Below are 15,929 nucleotides of genomic sequence, written 5' to 3' on the forward strand. Positions count from 1 at the left end.
TTAGGGCTCCAATACCATAACCAAGACCAACAAATCATAACCAATCGGTGCACACCGGAAAATGGAGGGTACAATAGAATGTAGCACAAAATTACAACAAGCAGCTGACAGTCGAGCCAAATCCTTCAACAGTGCACAAACAGTGAAAAAGAAGAAGATAGTACAAAACAAATTCGAGGTTATTACAAATTGTGGAGGATACAACACCAGACTCTTTTCTCTCCAATGCCAATGATGTTTAATGGCGTAAATGAAAGCTATGTTGTTTATGACCGCGTGGAATTAACCTTGTACACTTTCAGCTGATTCATCCTTTGGGGACTCATCATCAATGGTCTCTCTAGAAAATGCCTCTGGATTTATTTTTTTCAATTCATCGAGCTGCGAAACAAGAAAGTGGATGGTTAGACTATATTGGTTTACATAGCGTAAAACCACCACATTTTCTGTTCCCAGGGACACTACTTTGCCATTCAGTTAAGTTGGAGGATATGTTCTGAAAGTCATGGTGAGCTTCATGGCTCTAACTCTTGAGCTTTTATACAGGAACTGACGAGAAGTGTACGTATCCCTACCTCCCTGCACTTTTCTTGGTGTGCCACCCGAAGGTCATCATATCTAATTTGCAAATCTGACATTGCAGCTTGCAGCTTTTCATACTCCGACAAAGTTGGACCACCTAACTTTTGTTGGATGAACCTGTTAAAAAAACCATGAGTACGGAGAATTAAACATATGACTGGTTTAGAAAGCTAAATCAATATATAAACTGTAGTTAAAGAAATTGAAAGATAGTTCCAGACGAAAAATGGACCACAATTAAGAAACAATTGTGCATATGGTAGTTTAGCTTCTTTTTCCGGCAGTTACAAAGTCTTCAAAATTTCTCTCAATAAAACTCAACTTAGCTGCTTCTTCTTGGAGTATCCTATTCGTTCTCTTCATTACTGTATTTCATGTCAGGACAGCCTCCACTACGAGGTCCCAATACATATGCTGCCTGTCCTTCCAACTTCAGCTTGTAAATGCCTGCTATAAGCTTTCAAAGCCAATCTTTGAATTAGCTTCTCTATTCGTTATTATTCTAGATGTTACTTTGGTCCATAGGAAATAATCTGCTCGGTTGTCATATATAGTTTCTGCTATGCCCAAATCTAGAACTTCTATTGACACAGAGTAATTTGAGATATACTTCATTAAAAACATGCCCAGTTCGTAAACCGAACTTACTCGATAGCAGAAGAAGGTTTGTCATTCTGATCATATAGTGCAACAAGACCTACAATTACATATACCAAACACAGTTAAAGAAATTCAGAAAAACAGAATTACTAAACCCGAAAAGGAAAAAAATAATAAGCAGCTACTGGGTTATAAGTTGAATTTCCAATATTCAAAACATCCAAAGAGAGTTGAAGCAAAACCTTTTGTCAGAGCATCAAGAACACCACTAGATTCCAAGTACTTTCTAAAGCCTTCTTTTTTTGCTTCCCTTTCCTACGAAGGGCATGAATAAAAAAGGTAAGGTGGCAAGATTCAAACACAGAGCTCCAGTTCAGAAGGGACTGCATAATGGAGTTCAATGTTTCCGTAATGAACAGGTGAAAACCGAGCAGAAAGTTGTGCGACAAAAGGCCTAGGCTAAATAATATTCATGATTGTCAACCAGAGGGTATTACTTTTAAATCTGTCAGTTACAGTTTGCTGTATACTTAAGGCACACGAGATTTAGTTTATCCTCCCATCTTATGCCTCAAGTCAAGAACTTTTTATTTTAACCTCAGACCGACTCCACTCACCACAACCTTCATCGTGACTGCATTCTAAACCAGCCCACTTATCACATTCATTTGCAGGGTGACCCAACCTTCGTCGGGTCTCGTATTTTAGCTTGTCAAGTGACTGAGTTCTATACCAGAGCCTTTATCACATTCATTTTGCCGGGCGGCCCAAAGGTTAGTGAGGCAAACTAGAAAATAAAGCTTGTAAGACGCTTTATCTTGGCCCTTCACACACTTGGACTAACCCTTTGGCTAAAGTAAAGAACAACTATTGTAGTTCAACCTTCAAAGGCATACCATTGCCCCAGAACTCATAATCATTGAACAGTAACACAAGCACACTGAGACAATTAAACAGCTTGCCCGACTATATTGAGCTCCATTTTTGCAAGATTCAAGCTTTTTAAGTACAATATACATACACATATAAGTACAAAGATGAAAAAAATTACGGAGTATATGTATATCTTGTCTAGTCAAGCGCTTGCAGCAAAATTGCAGAGTCTGCAAAGAAATGGAACAATAAAAGTGGAAAAGATTACACATTGTACTAACGAATTCCGAAAGAACTGATTATACGGAATTGTAATGACGAAGCATGTATTAATCGTAGATCCTAGAATACCAAAAAGGAAATGGCAATCGATAAAAGCAGTTAGATCTGAATCCAGTCGAGCAATGCAAGAGAGGATTCGGGAAACTCACCATTTTCTCTACTGCATAGCTGGTAATCAGTTCTCTTCCTGTATGAGAGAGAGAGAGAGAGCGCGAGCAACCGACCAAACTATTCAGTTCAGTACACGGAATGAACTTTGTCTTGGACCTCTCCAAACTCGAGGGGCCAACAGTAATTATTCTAAAATCCAGGCGCAAGCCAGTGCAATTTACCCAAGATTGCAAGCGGCTTTGCTTGTTTACTCAATGGGTCTAAAATTTGAGTTCCAACTCAACTTATTTGTAAACGAGTCAAAAGATTTATACGAGCCGAACTTGGTTAATTAATTTTATAACTCTATTTAAATGAGCCGAGTCTATAAAATTAGTCAGACTTTTGCAAACGGAACTGAACTTTTTTGAGTGTTGAACTCGGCTTTCTTGATGAATGATCTTGAAACTTGAGCTTGAGTTTTGTTCGATCTTTAAATGAGCCGAACCGAGTGATTTCTTAACAAGTTGGGTTACAACTGCTTGAAAGCAGCTCGGTTCGTTTGCATCTCTACTAGGGCTGTTACTCGAAACCGAAAAATCGATCGAAACTGGAAAAACCAGACCGGACCGAATTTTTAAAACCGGTTGAATAATTTCGATCCGGTTCCGATTTATAAAATTTTATAAACTGGAAAAATAATTTCGATTCGGTTTATGTGTTTTAAAAACCGGTTGAAACCGGACCGGTTATATATATGTATAATATATACACATATATATAAAAACATATGGGAGGGGTTGAATTATGGGTTTTTGGTTAATATTTTGTGGTGTATATTAGTCTAATAAATATATTTATTATATAAAAACTATTTTTATGGGCTTAATTATGTTTTTATGGGTTTTTTAAAATGTATTTGGCTCAAAATTGATCCTTTTTTGTTGGGCCCAAAAAAAGGGTTGAATTATAAATTTTTGGTTGATATTTTATGAGTTGAATTGTGAATTTTTTGATGTGTTGAGCTAAAATTATGGCCCATGAATAAAAACCGGTTAAACTGGACCGAAACCGGTTGAACCGGTCGAAATCGGACCGATTTATCTCAACCGGTTCCGGTTTCTAAAAATCTCAAACCGGATAACCGGTTTCGACCAAAAAATACACTCAAGCCGGTCGAAATCGGACCGGTATCACCCCTAAGAGCATCTCCAATCCACCTCTATTTTTCCAAAATAAAAGATGGATGTGACACATTGAGGGGAGATTTTATAATTTATTCTCTTTTTTCTTCACTTTTTGTAGTTTTTGGGAGAATTTTTTAGGGACCCACCGTCCTTTTTAGAGTTTGGTCCTCCAAAAGTAAATTTGGTCCTCTAAAAATGGAGGACTAAAAGTAAATTTAGAGTACAAAATTCCTCCAAACTCTAAAAAGGACGATGGGTCCTTCAAAGATTCTCCCAAAAAGTACAAAAATTGAAGAAAAAATGGAATAAATTACAAAATCTCCCCTCAATGTGTTACATCCATACTTTATTTTGGAGAAAATGGAGATAGATTGGAGATGCTCTAATCTCTACAATTAGACGGTGGAAACCCTTTCCCGTGTTTCGAGAAACACTCAGTTGAACCGGTTCGAACGGATCCCATGAGCCGGTTAGCGCCAACCGTTCTAAATTTTGGCGTCACCCGGTTGAGATACAGATATTATTCACGCAGCAGATAAAACAGGAATAAGAAAAAGACAAAATAAAAACGGAAACAACATAATCACCAAAAACCCAAAACCCTACTCAACCCTCAACCTCTCTCTCTCCCTCATCTAGCTCTCTCTCACTCCTACATTTCCCAGAGTGAACTCTCATCTCTCTCTTCCTCATCCCCAAAACCCCAGCCCCCCTCTAAACCCTCTCTCTCTCTCTCCCCTCTCTCTCTCTAGACTCTCTAGTTTTCACTTCCGTCGATGGCCAATTGATCGTCGCCGGTCGTTCGGGATGGCGGCGAAGAAAGGAGTTGGTCAGAGGAAGGGTAAGAAGAAGGAGCCGAAGACTCGTCGTCTTCGTCTGCATGATGTTTTACTGAGTCCGGACTGCATTTTGAAGAAGGTTTTTCGGAAGGACGGGCCCCCACTCGGTGTTGAGTTCGATACTCTTCCTTCATATGCTTTCCAGCTTTGTAACAAAGGTAGTAGTAGTAGTATTTCAGGGTTAACTGGTTTGATGTTGTATTTTTGTTTACGTGTTTAATTTTATGGTGAGGCGTTGTTCATTTCGATTGGATTTAATCATGCTGCCCGTTGAATATGAGTATGCTTAGAGCTCCGGCTTTAATTAGGCCCCCGCAGTGGCGGACGCAAGATTTGTGTTTAGCGGGGGGCCAAATCACGTGTGTTTTCATATTGATAATTGAAAACATATGTTATAAGTATATATTGCTACTGGTGAGGTCTGAAGTAGGGACAATATAATGTGTATGCGCGAAGCCACTGTCTATATGATTGATAGCTTGATTTTTTGGGGATTTTTACCCCTCACATAGAAATGTTAAAAAAAATTTCACACGGGCTAATCCCACAATTTTTTTCTAATTAACCTAAAAATTAATATAATATGCGAGAGTATTTGGAGTTGTGTAGGGGCCCAGGTCTCCCCTTGGGACAGCCCCTGTCCCCCCGCTAGTGGACCGTGGCATTGGTCCCATGATTACTTTAGTCAGAGTGCTTGGAATAGTCAGAGTGCTTGGAAGCTGGCCCGGATACCTTGAGTTATCCAAAAAAAAAAAAAAAGTACGAGTATGTTAGAATTGTTAGAAATAAGATGATTTTGAGAAGATGATGCATTCAAACCGATGTGCAAACACTGATTATGCATAGAGTTTACGGAAAAGCTTTATTAAGGGCATTGTGGAAAATTTGAAGGCCGCAAATTAGCCTTGAGAAATTTGGGGTAAAAAGAAAGTCTCCCTTGAATTTTTTTTAAAGAAGTCTAGAGGTAGAAGTTGAGCATCTGTCCATGTTATTTGATTCTACTAAAATTAAGTGAATCCCACACCCAATTTGAACTCACCTTGCTGTAATGAGAGGATTAACTGTGTCCTGCATTTTCGTTCATGTTTTAATGTGGATTGAAGAACAGTGCATCTCTATATATCTATTGCCTTTTCATCTTATCTGTATTTGTAGGACGACGTGGTTCCAAATGTTCTCATCGCCTTTGTCAAGATAAGCAAAGAGCTTTGAAAGTAAATAAGGCTTGCAGAAATTCTGATCATGCTTGTGATGAAAGCCAAACAGCACTCAAAAAGAGAAAGGTAGCGGGATGTGTATTTAAGTGGTTGGAATGATTTGATAGGATGGTTTATCTAAATAGGTTATTATGTGATTCCTTTTCAGGTTTCCAAACCTACCATGTTGGACTACCAAGTATCCAGTGTGAAAAGTGCTCCAGTAAAGAAACATGGTATCGGGAAAGGTTTGATGACTGTTTGGCGGGCAATCAATCCTGATGGTGGAGATACTCCGACTGGTGTTAATTTCAATGAGAGAGAGTCCACTGCTGTTTTCAGCAGGGCAACTTCTGCTCCCCAGAAACCACTTGTTCAGGAGAAAAAATCTCGGAAGCGACAACCTGTGATGGTTAGTCATTTTGTACACATTTCGTAAACATTCGTTATTGAGATCTTGCTTTTGCCTTGTGTTGGGCATCTGATTGTTTGATCTTTATGATACTACTGATTTCTTAAGGGAAGATTCCTGATAGTGAGTTGCTTGTTTATATGCAGAGAAAAGTAGGAAAAGGAACTAAGGTACAGGATAAGAGGAAGCCTCCCATCAGTAGAAGAAAGGTGTGTTCTAGTTGTATCTCTGCATTTTAATAAAGCAACTATGTAACACCGAATTGACTTGTATTTGAAGGTACAAAGCCATAATACTCAGATGCAGATGCCGCCATACAGAGAAAAATGTGAACTTGCTTTTGATAGAGTGATATGCCAAGAAGATCTCGAACAATTTGCAAAGCTAATTGATGATGAGGAGTTGGAGCTACAAGAATTAAGGGCAGGGCCGAGTCCACTAACATGCTCTGTGCATTTTGCTACCTCTGGGTTGCATGGTTGTTCTCTTTGCAAAGGTTGGTTTGGATGCTACTTAGTGTTTCTTCATCATTGTGATCTGTAAAACTGTTTACACCTACTACTGCTGCTTTTATTTATTTTCCATGCAGTATAGAGGTCATTTATGTCAAGAATTCATAAATTCATAAATTCCTCTGATCCTCATTTATTTTGTATAAAATGTTCTACACCAGCAAGTGTTTCAGTGGCCTTTGCATCAAGAACTCTTAGTTTCCTGTTTGGCTGTTTTTTTGTCAACTAGTACTGACACTTCGAAAATGAATATCCACTTGAACGTGTGGAGATGCGGGATTCAAACCTCATTGCTTTGCTGATCAGATGGGGTGGATGCAAGAGATGCGAATAGGTGCTAGTTGTAATTGTGAATGCACTTTGTAGTTTATGGGTGTTTTACTCTGAGTTTCTACAATATATATATTCCCAAGGCCATAGCAGCAGAAAGGCCAAGGTCCCAACAATTCTCCTAGTGGTCGGCGGCTCTGGATTCTCGTGCTCCTGAGATGCAGGAAAAAGTGAAGCTAATCCTGTCAACCGCCCATAAACGTCTTCGTGCATGCATGCCATAGGATGCAAAGGTATATGTAAGGGCATTGCATACGTTACGAGCATATACATGCTTGTATACTTGTGAGTATATATAAACATATAGGTATACAAGTATGTACATCTATCTACTCTATGGAGACCTAATGTTTGGACACTGATACATCCCAAGTTTCTTGAAGGAAGAGGGCCACAAAGAGAAACTGTACAAGTCATCTCAAGGATTTTTTAGCCATCTTCATTTTTGTCCCAAAGCTGTTTAAATCATCTCATTGGAAAGGAGAAAAACAGGAAACAAACTACTAATGATGTGAGAGCATTTTCTGGAAATTGCTTTATGTCAAAACCAATTGATTGTGAACTGTTGAATTTTTTAAGCATAGTGTATGCATGTTTTCTGAAGTCCTCCTATCTGCATCTATTTTTTTTTGTGATTTTCAGACTTGTTATCTAAGTTTCCACCAAATTCTGTTGTGATGAAGCTACCTTTCTACATGCAACCCTGGGGTTCTTCACCAGAGCTTGTCAAGAAGTTATTTAAGGTACATGAAGAAAAAACCTTTTTTTGTTCTTTTTTAGTGCTTCTGTTATGCATGAAACATCATACACGAGTTGTAACTCGTGGTGGCTCTATCTTTTCGACTGCATCTATCTTGAAGGCCCAGATCTTTAGCAGACATACATCTATTGAGTGTCAGTCAGTAGAAGCTTCATGCATATCTTTATCTAGATGTGGTGCCTAAGAACTCATTTGACAGTACCAAGCCTTACTTTACAAAATGCTCATCATGGTAATTGAAGCGATGCTTGCTTCCTGTACATGTACCATTTGACTTTCTTTACTTATTTTTTGTCTTCCGATTTGATAAGGAATAGTATATAATTATTCTGGGGAAAACACCTTATGCGGGTGCGAACTGTAATGGGTCGCTATCTGTAAGAATTTAAAAAAGAAACTGAGTATGTCAGTTGAAGCCTGTCATGCAGTTATTTTGTCATTTCTTTTGCTTTTTGATTGTGTAGAGCAGGAGACAAGATTGCCCTTGCACAATCTTGCTCATATAAGTGAGTTGCTATGTTCTCTGCCAAATCACTAATTATGGTTTTGCATTCATACTTCTCGTGGATTATAACCCTTGACTTCACTTGATAAGTACATACCATGGTTTCTGTTCTCTTTAGTTTGTGATGCTTATCTTTAAGATAATGTATGGCGTGATATGAAGTTGCCTTTCACGATTCCTGCACCTGTGAGTGAATTGGTATTTTTTTCTGGATGCTCAATTTGCATTGTTCCTGCAACGTTTTCTTTTCAAAAGGTTTCTATTTTCTCTTGTTCTTTACCTGTGTTCACATTAACAATTGAGGATATAATGTGAGAGTGACATAGATAAAACATGACAGAAGGAAGAGTTAGTCTAGTGACTAAGACAAACCGTGTTAGCCTTCAGATTGACCATCACTTTAATAGAGGTTTAAATACCTGTGTATTCCAACTATTAAGTGTTGTGTCTTCATCATTTCTCTTGTAAAGTGACTTTTTCAGAGAATGGCTCATACATGACAAAAGGGAATGTTAGGGTTCTGTCGCAATTGTTTTCTATCAACATTCCAATTGAACAAAGCATAGCCGACCCCAATTGATTGGGACATAAGGCTCGGTATGGTTTGGTTATTTCAATTGAACAAAGCCAGCATTGACAGAGCTCATATCTTTACATAAACCCTGTGAAAATGGTTCTGCAATCAGATTTATAAGGGAAGTGACGTGGATTTATGGCTATGTAAACTTCCTTTCAGTTCATGCTCAACATGATATCTGGAGTATAGGTGCGTCAGCATGTTGACTTGAATAACTTGGAAAGGCTGTTTTTTGAGAGCAATTTTGGATTAGTTGAGATTCTTGAGAAGGATGTGTATATGCTTGGCTGGTTGCGTAACAATCAACACAAGATGTCTGGGCACTAATGTATATACACCAGAGTGAGCTCGCTGTTACTTCTTCCTGTTTTGTTCTTTTTTATTCTCTGTCTGCTTCTGTTATCGCATTTCCTTTTAGAGGAACTATTATTGTCATGGATAATTTAGTATTGCTAGCCATACCAATTTCGTGGATGAGAAAGTACATAGACTTTTTGTGCTTGTTGCTATTTCTGTACAGCTTTTTGTTTAGGACTTGACTGTCGTTGTGCATGTGTTTTCTCTTTTCGGTGGGAAGTTTGTTTGTGATTTATGCTATTTTATCTTTTGTCTTGGTGAGCTTAGGCTGGCTTGTCTGTTGCAGGTCTTCCATTTCATTTATTCATATGCAGTGCTGTTGAACATTCGCTCCTTCACCCTGGACGAGTTTGCTCAAACATTTCATGACAAGGTAAGTTATCATTTTCTGGTCTGTAGTGAGATTTTCTACTTGGAGTGCTCAATTTGCAAGTTTGTTGCCCGTTCCCTAGTAGCCTTTAGGTTGTTCTTTGCTATTGTACAATGTCCTTAGTAGTCTTTAGGTTGTGCTTTTCTGATTATTCAACTTTATTGCACATGGCTTAGGAATCGATGTTACTTGGACAAATTCATTTGTCACTTCTCAAACTTCTTGTCTCTGATGTTGAAATGGAGCTTAGCAGGGGAGTTTTTCCTCCTGTGAGCAATAATGGAAAGTTTATTGAGTTACTTCACTCGGTAAGTATCATGTGGTTATTTGGCTAATTCCTGTAGTTGATCATAATTCATTTTCTTATACTGGTGTTCTCCTGATAGTATCAGATTGTTTCAGTACTGTTAGCCCTCTTATAATTAATATTTCTTCCTTTGTAATCTTTGTTTTTCGTAGTTTATAACTGGACAATCACTTTTATTTAGAAAACATGGGCGGGCATTTGGTATTTGCTTGGGTAGTGCCTGTAGATGCGGAGCAGAGATATATTGGTCGCAGCATCTGCAAAAGTGTTTCTTGTGCATTATCTTGCTATTATTGCTCTGCAATTACCTTCATTTGATTACTTTATCTTATTTTGACCCTTGTAACTTCTCCGTAACCAGTTTTTGATCGTTTATGGTTCTAAGAAACAATGATGACGTACAATATAACCGGTTCCCCCCCGTGATATTAGGTTGAAAATCAGCATAATGTCGTGGAGTTTTGGAAGAAATCCCTAAACCCCTTGACCTGGACAGAAATTTTGCGTCAAGTATTTATTGCAGCTGGTTTTGGTTCAAAAAGTGTTACAGCGCGCAAGGAATCTCTTTGCAAGGTATCAAAGATTTCTAGATATTTACTGCTACTAGCTAATTTGTGTGAACTGCACATTTTGCTTATTTTTTCTTAGAATTATTGGTCCCCTCGTTAGTAGACAAGTATTTGATGCTTTCCCATTCCGTTCTTTATAAATTATATTTCAATTGCCATGAGAAATGATGCTTTGCATTGTTTTACTATTGTGTTTTATGTCCTAATTCTTAAAGGGTTTTCTTGTATTCTAATAAGTCATTTTTTCATTTCTTTCTCGTAGGAAGCCACCATCATGGCAAAGTATGGCTTGAGTCCTGCTACGTTGAAGGGTGAACTGTATAGTATTTTGTCTGAGCAAGGAAACAAGGGGATGAAAGTTTCCAGTTTGGCTAATTCTCCTCAGGTAAGTTATTGATATGTGGAGTTGATTTCTAAAATGATGAGGATATATACTAGATTACTTGTAAAAGGACATTGATTTGGCTGTGCTCATTTTCTTTTGGACTTCACTTCTTTAAGTTACCTCGAAACCATTTTAGTGACAAAGTATGTTTTTTTTCTTGTGTGTGCACTCGTTTGAAGATTGTGGACTTGAATCTAGCTGCCACTAGCGATGAACTAGAGCTTCTAATAAGCTCTGCACTTTCAAGTGACATTACCTTGTTTGAAAAGATTTCATGTGATGCGTATCGTCTACGCATTCATCCTGTCATGGAGGAAGCTGAAACTTTTGATTTAGATTCTGAGGACTTTGGGAGTGTTGATAATGACTCTAAGGACAATGACATATACAGCAGTGATGACGATTCAGAGTGTAGTTCAGATCACAGGATATTGGACCAAGGGAGCTGTCATGAAAAGGGAAATAAAACATTAACAGTGTACACTGAAATTGATGAGAGCCATCCAGGTGAAGTATGGTTGTTAGGACTGGTGGAAGGAGAATATTCAGATTTAAGCATTGATGAAAAGCTGAATGCCTTAGTTGCTTTGGTTGATCTTCTTGGCGCCGGATCCAGCATCAGAATGGAGGTAACTCCCCTTTGTCGTACGTTACTTTTTAACTGGCTGCTACTGCCTAATTAACTGGTGGTTGCCTCATATTGTGCTTATTTTTGGAAGTAATGTGGTGCAGTCATTTCATGTCATATTACCATATCACGTGCTAGATATGAATTTATATATGTATCCAAAAATTACTGTAGAAGTTTCTCATGTACACTTTATATCTAACTAGAACTTCCACAATGTTTCTGATGATCTTGGTTAAAATTTTCACAAATACTCCGGCTACCCCTCGGCTCTAATTTTTGGGGTGCATTCTACCTTGGTTCCGCTATTATAGTTTACGGCGAGTAGTATGCCAAGTTGAGTTTTATTCCAATCGCTTTGCAGGATCGAATACCACCCAGTGTGGAAAGTGTTCCCAGCATCAACCATTATGGTTCTGGAGCTAAAATAAAGAGATCATCAGGTAAACAACATAGTTGGCCCTCATCATTTGGAGGCTACATTGGACAAATGCTCGCTACAAAAGATACAACATCAGGGCTTCACACTGTTGATTCTTCAGCATTTCTGTTGAAGTTTGGTGGAAATGCAAAATCATGCAGTCAAAGGAAGTATGCAAACGAAATGGAAGCTGAAGATGATTTACATCCTATGCAATCTGTCTTTCTGGGTTCCGATCGTCGGTACAATAGGTACTGGCTTTTTCTGGGTCCCTGTAATGCACTAGATCCAGGCCACAAGCGGATATACTTTGAATCTTCTGATGATGGCCACTGGGAGGTGATTGATACTGAAGAGGTAATTTTTGCTTATTCTCTCCGTCCCAGTTTGTTTGTTTGGACTAAAACATCAGATTGGCCTGTCTATCCAAGGGGGCCACATCCCACGTTTGGTTTGAACTTTTGCGACTAGGATTAAATATCTGTCCAATCTGATGTCCCAAAAAACAGTGGATATTCTTGGGGGATGTAGTATTGTTAATTGCCTATTCGCCTCACTAGCAATCCAGTAGGATTATTTATCCTATTGAGATTATGTATCCTATACTATTAGTCCAGTCAAAAGTTCAGTCAAACAAACATGGCCTCTGTGTAGCTTGATGCGATTATCTTTATATGCTGTCAAAGTTTAACTGTTGAACTCTCCTTTTGGTTCTTAACTCCGATTGCAGGCTTTGTGCACCTTGTTATCAGCTTTGGATTGTAGGGGTGCACGGGAGGCTTACCTTCTTGCATCTTTGAAAGGACGTGAAACATTTATGCGCCAGTCGATCCAATCTGATCAATCTGATCTCAACGTATCCAGAGATGACAGTTCTTCAGCGGTGTCTGAGTTAGACAACAACATTTCCCTAACTGAGATGAATAATGATTTTTCTGTTTCTTCTGGTTCCATACTGCTCAAAACTGGAAACAATGAACAGAGAATGCAAAAATGGAGCTGTCTCCAAGCTTTTGATGCGTGGATATGGAATTCTTTTTATTCTGATCTTAACGCTGTTAAATATAGCAAAAGGTCTTATCTTGATTCACTTACTAGATGTGAATGTTGTCATGATCTGTACTGGAGAGATGAGAAGCACTGTAAGACTTGCCATACCACATTTGAGCTTGATTTTGACTTGGAGGAACGATATGCAATTCACGTTGCCACATGTAAGTTGGATGGAGAGGGTGATATGTTTCCAAACCATAAAGTTCTATCATCCCAGTTGCAATCGCTTAAAGCTGCAATTCATGCAATTGAGGTGGGTTTTTTCATTTTGTTAAAGCTTTCAGTTCTCTACTTTGCTACATGCATCCTCTGCCTCGTACACACACATACACAGGGTGACACTCGGCTATATAATTTTCCACAGATTCTAGTGATCGAGGTGGTTTTTCAGTTGTTAAAGCTTTATTGCCTTGTTTGGTTGACTAGATGAATACTGTAAGGGATATACAACCCCAAAGTGTTAATAATCTAGTCGAACTAATAATGAGGGGATTAATAATATCACATCTCCCTTGGTTCCAATGTTTTGTTGTTTCTCATCTCTGAGATATTTTATGCTATCCGCAGTAGTTCCAACTTTAGACCCAACAGGGGATATGTGGTCACTTGAATATATAGTTTATTCGATGCTTTAACCCGGGCAAAGCTATGTGCCTATGTTCATTCTGTGCTCTATGCATCCCCTCCCTTAAGGACACACGTGTGACAGATAAGCTATATTCGTTGCCAGATGGTTGACGTGTATCACGTATCATGGTTCTCCTACTGTTTGAAATATAACATATGATCCGTGACTTTTCTCCGTCAGTCGAGAAATCAGTCTGAATACAGAACTGCATTAGCGTGATCTTTGCACTCCCAGGTCGGGGGTAATATGGTCTTGCAACATAAACCTGTTGTTGAGTGTTACCTAGGCGATAACTAGGCAGCTTTGGTTGTATTTCCATACGACAGACTCACGTTTGAGTGGCCATAGCTTGAACATTAAACAATTACGTCGATGAATTACTGAATATCTAGGGGTTAGATACCTTCTTCTTGGCTATTTTAGGTGTTGGAGCACCATACATGGACGTCTGCTTCCATTTCCACAGGCTACAGGAAAGGAGGGAAAAATCGAAGCCCAAAAAATTGGAAGAAGAACAATTCAATTGAGGATATTTTGTAAAGACAGCTATTTTGGGGAATGAGATTTGTGTAACCATCCCAAATAGCCAAGGCTTAGTGAGTTTGGAAATGTTGAATTAGCTCTTCTATAGGCGTCCTTCATATTTTGGCTAGTTTATCATAGGTCAAGTTTCTTTTTGCACTCAGTTCTTTTTCAAGTCTGGAAATGACTTTTTCATTCTTTGCTCACTATTATTTCATGTGCAGTCAGTTATGCCTGAAGGTGCATTAGTCGGTGCTTGGATTAAATCTGCTCATAAACTATGGATCAAACGTCTAAGACGGACTTCTACTTTGGCAGAGTATATGCAGGTATCAAATTATGTGTTAGTTTCGTTTTACTTTCTGTGTGTTTTTTATTTTTTCAAAATTAGTCGATGTATACTGAGTAATTTAGGTTTTGGGAGATGAGCATCAATCGAGCTGTACTTGTTTTACTCTTATTCTCATGGAAACTTTGCCTATATACTTTAGGTTCTTGCTGATTTTGTTGGTGCCATAAATGAGGAGTGGTGTCAATCTGATGAGGATCAGGGCCCTAATTCTGTTCTAGGGGAAATCATTGCAAGCTTTAAAACTATGCCACAAACATCATCGGCAGTGGCAGTGTGGTTGGTAAAAGTGGATGCCTTGATTGCTCCGTTTCTTAAAAGGGTTGGTACTGAAAAGAAACAGGAAACAGTTGCGAGATCTAGAGGTAAGTCAGTTTTCCCAACTAAACAAATTTCGTTTTCGACACCTTTATTGATATCACCAATGGGTGCTTTCCTCGTCTGTTTCAATCTTTCATAATATTCATACTTCAATGTATGACTTGGTCTCTGTCAACTGTAGCTTCTAACTGTGACACTTTTTTGCTTGTCAAGATAAAAAATTAAATGATTGACAGGATTTTCCTGATGATAAATTTGTTTATCTTATTAGTTTTCCAGTTTGTTTGAATGAAAATGATTTCCGTGCTCCTCTTTAGGCCTTTGTCACTTTCGTTTTTGTCTTTGTTCATGTGGTTGCTGTGATGAAGTGAACAAATAAAAGGGCAATGTCGTAAATTGGCATAAATAAAGACAAAAAATGGACCAACAGATATAATAAAGGTAGTGAGAAAATTGTCTTCCTTTTTAAGGATCTCGACGGTTTTTTGTTTGCATTCAGGTAAGCATGCTTCTAACCTATAGCAAGCGATATGTTCTTCTGGGGACAAGAAACGAAGTTGTCTGCACTTATGTGGGATGTAGTCTTGGGATTCATTATTCAAGTCACGTTCCGAAAATGTGGTCTAAGATCATCCTTCCTTGGCGACCATCACGATGGGTATTGCTAAAGTGCAAAAACATTGCTGGTGTACAAAATGAACAGAAAGAAGAGGTCAAGTTATAGCGTTGGACAAGAAAGTTTTTGGCGATTCCTGTTACCCCAGGTGATTTAGAGCGATTAATTACTGTACAGCAAGTGGCCTGGATTTTTCACGAAATTCACAATTTTGTTACTAGACTGTGTTTCACTCGTGAAAGGCACCACAATATCGTATTCCTTGTAGAAACGAATGCTAAAGCTTATTGCTTTTGATCAGAGGAATAAATTTTGTCCCTTCTTGTATCTGTGAACTGTACATGTATTCACAGTATATAAATATATGTACAATTTTTTTATGAACTAATTTTCCCGTAGAATTTTTCCCTTCTCTCCCCCAAAACTAGGAATCAAAGTGAGGGAGAACTAATTTCCTCCCCTTTCTCATTCTTTTCTTGAGTTCGAAATGCGACCTTCAATATTTTCAATGAAATTTTGTTCCAAATTTGTGCTGAACGGTACTGCAAAAATGACTCCAAAAAGGAAAAAGTACTCTTAAGGCTTTCATTTATACTGAAGCAAGAGGGGGCTAGTTTTACAACTGTAGAGAGAAATATTAGGGTTACATGTGTCTCAG

The 15,929-nt window shown here is 38.4% G+C and overlaps 2 protein-coding genes across 2 annotated transcripts; one reads left to right on the forward strand and one right to left on the reverse strand.

Annotated features, from left to right (window-relative positions):
• Positions 1 to 2,628, reverse strand: LOC131301205 (uncharacterized). Its single transcript, XM_058327377.1, has 5 exons — positions 2,487 to 2,628; positions 1,425 to 1,497; positions 1,231 to 1,279; positions 576 to 699; positions 1 to 381 (listed from the first exon to the last, which is right to left on the reverse strand). The coding sequence occupies exons 1-5, from the start codon at positions 2,487 to 2,489 to the stop codon at positions 283 to 285; spliced, it is 348 nt and encodes a 115-aa protein (XP_058183360.1). The 5' UTR covers positions 2,490 to 2,628; the 3' UTR covers positions 1 to 282.
• Positions 2,629 to 4,192: 1,564 nt separating this feature from the next.
• LOC131301207 (homeobox-DDT domain protein RLT3) lies at positions 4,193 to 15,669 on the forward strand. Its single transcript, XM_058327379.1, has 16 exons — positions 4,193 to 4,611; positions 5,609 to 5,736; positions 5,819 to 6,061; positions 6,208 to 6,270; positions 6,341 to 6,557; positions 7,546 to 7,646; positions 9,389 to 9,475; positions 9,649 to 9,780; positions 10,212 to 10,352; positions 10,611 to 10,733; positions 10,913 to 11,362; positions 11,726 to 12,139; positions 12,513 to 13,088; positions 14,210 to 14,314; positions 14,477 to 14,699; positions 15,155 to 15,669. Exons 1-16 carry the CDS (start codon positions 4,422 to 4,424, stop codon positions 15,175 to 15,177), a joined length of 3,216 nt encoding a protein of 1,071 aa, XP_058183362.1. The 5' UTR covers positions 4,193 to 4,421; the 3' UTR covers positions 15,178 to 15,669.
• Positions 15,670 to 15,929: the final 260 nt, after the last annotated feature.

This window comes from Rhododendron vialii, chromosome 9a (genome assembly GCF_030253575.1).
Source record: "Rhododendron vialii isolate Sample 1 chromosome 9a, ASM3025357v1".
NCBI lineage: Eukaryota > Viridiplantae > Streptophyta > Magnoliopsida > Ericales > Ericaceae > Rhododendron > Rhododendron vialii.

What these genes read in the sequence shown, in the direction of transcription:
- LOC131301205 (XM_058327377.1), bottom strand. An exon ending in AAACCTTCTTCTGCTATCGA is followed by an intron (nt 700 to 1,230) that starts GTAAGTTCGGTT and finishes TTTTTTTAACAG; the next exon opens with GTTCATCCAACAAAAGTTAG. An exon ending in ACCAAGAAAAGTGCAGGGAG is followed by an intron (nt 382 to 575) that starts GTAGGGATACGT and finishes CTTGTTTCGCAG; the next exon opens with CTCGATGAATTGAAAAAAAT.
- LOC131301207 (XM_058327379.1), top strand. Translation starts at nt 4,422, where the DNA reads ATGGCGGCGAAGAAAGGAGTTGGTCAGAGGAAGGGTAAGAAGAAGGAG. An exon ending in GGAAGCGACAACCTGTGATG is followed by an intron (nt 6,062 to 6,207) that starts GTTAGTCATTTT and finishes GTTTATATGCAG; the next exon opens with AGAAAAGTAGGAAAAGGAAC. An exon ending in CTGCAATTCATGCAATTGAG is followed by an intron (nt 13,089 to 14,209) that starts GTGGGTTTTTTC and finishes TTTCATGTGCAG; the next exon opens with TCAGTTATGCCTGAAGGTGC.